Source organism: Sinocyclocheilus rhinocerous, unplaced genomic scaffold (genome assembly GCF_001515625.1).
Source record: "Sinocyclocheilus rhinocerous isolate Xijiao unplaced genomic scaffold, SAMN03320098_v1.1 scaffold2194, whole genome shotgun sequence".
NCBI lineage: Eukaryota > Metazoa > Chordata > Actinopteri > Cypriniformes > Cyprinidae > Sinocyclocheilus > Sinocyclocheilus rhinocerous.
Window position 1 is genome coordinate 306,348 of NW_015652304.1, and position 6,852 is coordinate 313,199.

General features: G+C 36.5%; 1 protein-coding gene across 7 annotated transcripts in view; it reads right to left on the bottom strand.

The window, feature by feature from the left end:
• The window catches only part of LOC107714683 (pre-B-cell leukemia transcription factor-interacting protein 1-like), a 24,191-nt gene extending 18,214 nt beyond the window's left edge, over nt 1–5,977 (bottom strand). For 4 of the 7 annotated variants that reach the window (XM_016520622.1, XM_016520620.1, XM_016520618.1 and 1 more), the window contains exons 1-5: nt 5,884–5,977; nt 4,176–4,264; nt 2,936–3,148; nt 2,482–2,779; nt 802–1,026 (exon numbers count right to left, since the gene is read on the bottom strand). In XM_016520622.1, the coding sequence (XP_016376108.1) occupies nt 802–1,026; nt 2,482–2,779; nt 2,936–3,148; nt 4,176–4,238 (799 nt within the window). In that variant the 5' untranslated portion in view covers nt 4,239–4,264; nt 5,884–5,977. The remainder of the gene's footprint in view (nt 1–801; nt 1,027–2,481; nt 2,780–2,935; nt 3,149–4,175; nt 4,265–5,883) is intronic. The other 3 variants (XM_016520621.1, XM_016520617.1, XM_016520619.1) reach the window with 2 other exon arrangements.
• Nucleotides 5,978–6,852: the final 875 nt, after the last annotated feature.

Genomic DNA, 6,852 nt, shown 5'->3' on the forward strand with positions numbered 1-6,852 from the left:
CCGCTTTAAATGCAAATGAGCTCTGCTCACCCCGCCCCTCTCTTCCGAGCCTCTCTCTGAGAGACTGTTTACTTTAACTAGCACATTATTTGCAAAGATTCATTAAAAAACCTTATACTCACTTCTTCTGGAGGTGAAGCTGGATCACAAATGATTTGCGCGAACATAGACGCATTTAGGTAGATCGGGGGTGCATTCCCTTAAAAAAAAACGTAATCCACTGCATCTTCAGCGGGAGTAAATGACGACTGCTATGTTCATTATTACATCCAACAACAAAGCACCTCAATCACTTAGGAGACAATCTTGTCTACAGCTGCTCCGGTGGTGAAACAATGGCGGACTGATGACAGCTCACTCAGGGCGGGTCTAAGGTAAAACGTTAGTGTCAATCAACTATCGTGGGAGGGGCCTTGGTCTGTGTGACGTCACACAGACAGGCATCTGAAAACGGCTTGATTTGAGAAAGGGGAAATGATTTAATGAGATTAAAAACAAAAACACTGGGTGGATATTTATCATCAGGGTAGTTGTGTACACACACACTGCCAACACACATTTCAGTTTAAACTTGTAAAAGTGCATGTCACATCCGTTGACCCCTTTAAAAAAGACCCACTTTTTGGTGCTGAATATGGTAATTAAATAAGCATTTAGGAAGAATTATTAAAGTGATACGTTTATTACTTCCAACGTTTGAATATGCTAAGAACTGGATTTCTAATGAATCTAGAGAATACAGCGATCTGTATTTCATTTGATTTAATTCAAGAGTGTAAAAACAAGGGCCCTGATGCTCACCAGAGAAGAAAATGGTCCCTAGTCCAAGAAGAATGACAGCTGCAAGGATGCACTTGTTCAAAGAAAAGACTGTTTCCTCTTCTCTTTGAGGTGGTTGAAAATCTTCCTCCTCCCCCTCTTCATCATCTTCTGCCTCAGTCTTGTCCAAAGAGCCCAGGTGGGAGATTTTTCTCTTTCGTAAACCATACCCCTCTTTCCTGTTTGTTTCCAACACTTCTTTAGACTCTACACAGAAAAGGGGCACATGATTATTGGGGGATATTCAGTAGGTATTAGACAAATACACAACTGCATTGCAATTGCATTTCACATCAAAAAAAAAAAAAAAACAAGCAATCTTTTTCCAGCTGGTTAGTGCAGCAGCCAAATTGCTATTTTTTTTAAATGGCTTTTATGGATGCTTCATATAATAGCTAACATTATTTGCAAGAGTAGGACATGAACATCCTTTTTTGGCCCTGGAACATATTATTAAGCATTCACTGTTCTCTGATTGTAGGGTTAGGGTTGTCTGGCGAATGAAGGCTACGCTCGTGTACTGAGACTGAGGCTCTATTCCTGGAACTCCCCACGGTCACGTCATCAGTCTGGTCTGCAGCTTCAGTGATCTAGCATTAAACTCTTCTCAAGACACATTAGCAAGACGACTGAAACATGCCACACTGAAGCATTTCCAAGCTAAATTATCATACATTTACAAAACCATTTAAAAGCTTGGGGTCAGAAAGATTTTATAAAAGAAATGTATACATTTATTCAGCAAGGAAGCATTCATTTAAACAAATGTGACATTTACAATGTTACAAAAGATTCACATTTCAAATAAATGCTGTTCATCAAACAATTCTGAAAAAAGTCAGTTTTCACAAAAATACTAAGCACCACAACTGTTTTCAACATCGATAATAATAAGAAATGTTTCTTGATCTCAAAATCGGCATATTTCTGAATGATCAGGTGACACTGAAAACTGTGTTAATGGCTGCTAAAAATTCAGTTTTGGTATCACAGGGAAAAAAAATAACACTTTAAATTATATTAAAATAGAAAACAGTTTAATATATTAAAATAGAAATATTTTAAATATTTTACAATATTACTTTTTTATGGTATTTTTGACCAAATAAATGCAGCCTTGGTGAGCGTAAGAGACTAGTTGTGACTTGCAAAAACCATTTAAAAAATCCTATCAAGCCTTTCTTCAAATTACATAAAAGAGCATACATTTCCTAAAGACAAACACTGACACACAATTTTACATTGTTTAAAAAGATTTGGGAAATAAAAACAAAATCTGTAGTGTTTTCAGGATGCAGGTACAAGCAAATGTTCACCTTAAGAAAGAGAGCGAAAAACAGAGAGAATGATGCATCCGAAATGTAATCAGAGCGGGCACGCTGTATTTATATATAAATAAAAAACAATAAACAGAAAATCAAGCTGTCAAGCTGCCACCAGTCATCATGCAAGTCCATCATTATTCCATAACAGACCTGCCAACTGCAGTTAAGCTCCGTTTTGACCACCACCAACACTTTAAAGATATATACAGTACTTAAAAAACACAGACAACAAATATTAAAAACAAACTCGTTCAAAATCAAATGAACAGAAAAATAGATATAAATGCACAAAGGTAAAAAAATATGTGACTATCACTTTTGTTGCACAGTCTCTCACCTTCAGTTATGGTTTTCCTCAGTGAATCCTCATCCGATTGAAACCAGTCTCTTTCCTGACAAACTGAAGCAGGAAGTGGACTTGATCCAGAGGTAGGACTTATGTGAGTGTAAGAGTCAGAGAATGAATCGATATCAGCGCTGGGAGTAACTGGGCTCTCTGAAAGACCTAGTTTCTCATGGTCAGGGGTCCAGGAGCTGATGTCCTCAACAGTGGCACTGACAGAGCTGGGCTCTTCACTGACATGTGCTGCATTCAGCTGGGCCCGACCCTCACTCGTCTCTGGAGACGTTACCTGCTTAACATTTTGGTAGATTTAGTTACTATTTTACATTAAAAAAGGATGACAAAATGACAATTTTATTTTTTTGGCCGACCTAAACGTAATATAGTAAAATAGGTTATGGCCATCAGGATTTTAGATCATCTGAAGCGTTTATTTGAGGAAGGACACCTGAGATAGCTCTGGAGGCTCTGACTCATGGGTGAGAGCTGGGTCAGACTGCAACTGTTTGGATGTCTCTGTCTCCGGCTGGTGAGCAGATGCTTCAGAGGAGTGCTTCTCCAGGTCACTGTGGGCCTCCGGTGAGGGCTCAGGTGCTTTTGAGATCTGCCCCTCGATCTTAAGACCTTCAGCTACATGACCCACATTCTCAACTCCAGACTCCTGCACATGAAAAGTGCCTCTGTCAAACAAACCTAATCTCATACATAATCTGAGCATTGTTTTGACGCAATATCCTACAAAGTGAGCATTAAACTAGCTTAAAAATCTACTTTAAAAATGTGCCCATATGTGTGCGTGTATATATATTTGTATATTTTTTGTATTTTTATTTATTGATGGATTTTCAAAACTTTCATACCTTTTTTTTTTTTTTTAAGATTACATTTCATAAAAATGTCACCAAGTAATTTTCCACATGTGATTGTATGCTTCTGAATCACTCAAAAAGGTTTTAAAAATATATTCTGCAAGGTAAATGTATTATTATTATTATATTACTAGAACTACTACAAATATCATTAATCAGTAGATTCATAAATAGTACATTTTCAGAAGTTGAAACACTAACCTTGCCTTGTTTTTTTTTTTCATTATGATATCAGGACATCAAGTAATACCATTTTCCCCATGAGTGTATATATTACTATTATTATGCCGCCCGCAGTTGGAATCAGCTTCCAGAAGAGATCAGATGTGCTAAAACATTAGTCACATTTAAATGCAGACTCAAAACTCATCTGTTTAGCTGTGCATTTACTGAATGAGCACTGAGCAATGTCCGAACTGATTGCACTATATTTTATGTATAATCATTAAAGTATTGTTGTGATTATTTTTTTAATTTTTTTATTTTCATTTCTTTTATGTAAAGCACTTTGAATTACCATTGTGTATGAAATGTGCTATATAAATAAACTTGCCTTGCCTATTATTATTACAAATATCATGAGTTCTTGATTATACTACATAAATACTATGCCTCCATAAATTATTCGTAAATACCACACCCATATAAACAGAAGATGTGTATTCAAGTCACTGCATGTATGAATTTGCATATTAGGTTTGAATAAATTGACAGATAGAATGTAATGTCATTGACGCTTGTATCAAGATATGTATGCAATAACATGAACATTTTCAGACCACAGAGACTTTTACCCAGGCCTCCGACACTGAAACACACCTTTACCTCCGGAGTAAGAAGGGTCCAGTTGTTGCTATTGGCACTGTTGCTGTTTTCAGACATTGCCCCCTAGTGGCTCCGTTCAGCAACTGAAAAACACGAGCATATTAGAAAGTCATCAGCTCAATTTCAGTAACAAATTAATAGACAAATACAACAAAAATTTAAGAGCCATCTCTATTGTGGGTTGAGTTTCATTGCATGTTAAAATGTAGAGAAGTAAAGGATATGTAAAGGACCTTGAACACGTACAAGACTAATGTATTGGCATACATCACATATGCTTGTACACATCATATCATAATCGAAAAGAACAACGTTGATGTAATAGAGAGGGTGGTGAGTGAGTTCAATGAGGATGGTATCTCCACTACAGGCCTCTACTAGTGAAAAAACACAGGAGTAAAGGAGAGAGTGAAGAGTTTTCACTTCATTAGTATTATCCTTGTGTTGTCTCATTGGTTACACCAACAGCTCCCTGGCTGGCAAATATTTTGGCAAAGAACTATGTAACTAAGGATGTCAAGTGAAACAGCCCTAAAGGCATTAATGCAGGAGAGAATGGTGGAGTTATACACATACTGACAGCACTGAAAAAACAAAGCAATGGACCTACTGCTCACTACCAGAAAACTGAGAAAGACGTGAGCTACTTTTCCAAGTGGGTCAAAGACTAATAGCCATTTCAATTAATTACTGCACCGTATTCAAACATTCTTCCATTTGTGCTAAATCTTTCGAATATTAAGTAGATCCGAATATTAAATAGATCTGGCATAAACTGAGCAAGAATGGGATCCTGTTAAGCCGAAATGGTGAATCTTCCATGCGAATTTCAAAAATGAAAGCGGCCTAATCACCGACGTACCACTTTGTGACACACTTCACTCTTTAATAAGGATCTTTTTCCTTTCGCAGTAATTTGGGTCTGCTAATAATGTGGCTCTCATGAGAGTTTTTTTTTTCAATGTAGCCATGAGCCATGAGAGTTGAGGATATAGAAGAATGTCTGAAATAGATAGCAGCTATAAATAACACAGAAAGAAGCACAAAGTGCACCAAAATGGTATTATCCGAAACAATTCTATTACCTTTACCTATTCTATTTACCTTTTTGAACGCTTTATGAGGTTGGAAGGTGTTCCATATTAACTTAATACAATTATAAAGTAATTTTAGCAATAATTATTGTATTATACACGATAATAGAAATTATTGCTTATTTTACAGAAGTAACAATAACTGTATGTTATTTTGGGGGTTAACTATGATTGATTACCATGGTAATTTTTTTAAATTGTTAAACCAGGTGAGTCGAGATTTTTTTGAAGTGTAAAGGAAAAGCTTCATTAGGTCCTCTGTGTCTCTCTTATCTCTCCCATCATCTCCTCCGACATAAAATGCCCATTCAAGGACACATCTCACGTCATGCGAATATCAGCATAATTATTATTTCCATGCGTCATATATCGCATGTTCTCTGTGTGTTTGTATGTTACACAGATGTTAGACGTATGTGTACATTTTAAGCAGACACACAGTCAAAAGGGGAGTGTTCAATAAAATCCACAGGCAAATGTCGAAGTCGCACTTTACATAACACACACATGCCGGAAATATAGAAGAAACAAGCCCACAAGCTTCGTGTATGCGATGTGAGTTTGGTTAAATACGAAAAATGTCTAAAAGTATTAAAAGAGAAGCATACCTGGTAACTCTGAAGGACCTTCCGCCTTTAATACCGCTTTAATTTCCACCACTCTCTAGTGTCTTGTGCAAAGTTGCAAACTCAAGTGTGCAGTTTTGTTGACAGACCTTCGATCGCGAAAGTTTTTCACCAATCAGCGCTTGCCGTTGAGCTATGTCCCGCCCACATGCTGCGTTCTCCACCAATGACAGCATACTTTATCCTCCGTCCTTCAAAGCACACTTTTTTTGTGACTGACAAACGCAGGTGACATGAAAATTAGGAGCATGTGCTCAAACAAATGGGAAAAGGATCTATACAAACCTCCATCCATATGTATTAGACTTGATGTATAAGTCTGGTTACGTAAAAGATGGAGAGGGTGTTCTTTAAGCAAGACTTTAATATACAGTAGTATCATTTGTGTGCTTTGTTGTTATTTGAAAATTGTATTTGCAATTTCAAGAGCAGTTTGAAACAAAATAATAACGTCCTAATAACAAGAAATTATGTTTGTGATGCTCTTCAATTGCTTATAGTTAACTAATGTATCCTTATTTCGATTGATGTTGTTCCTTATTGAACTTTTGTATTTTTTAAATTCATTTAAAAACTCACTATAATTTTATAGTTATCGTTGTATATAGTCATTTTATAAAAATGAGACTAGACTTTTGAAACGGTGGCCTGAGCCATATTTAGTGACCCTAGTTTTATGCTTATAGCTTTTTGACATGGATCAGTAAGCAAACACTTCGAAAACCCAATCTGCATAACATAAAACCACAAAATTAGCAACTGTATTAATGCCATATCAACCACCCAAAACACACTAGCACTGCGGTGAATAGTTTTGCATGAGCAAGCATAACCTGCTTTTTTCCCTCCACGAAACTCTATAGATAAGTGACTATAGACTGGCGTTTAGTGAAATGCCTCAGTTTACAATATTTATTTGCATAGAGCATCTGATATGCCATTTGTTTTCAG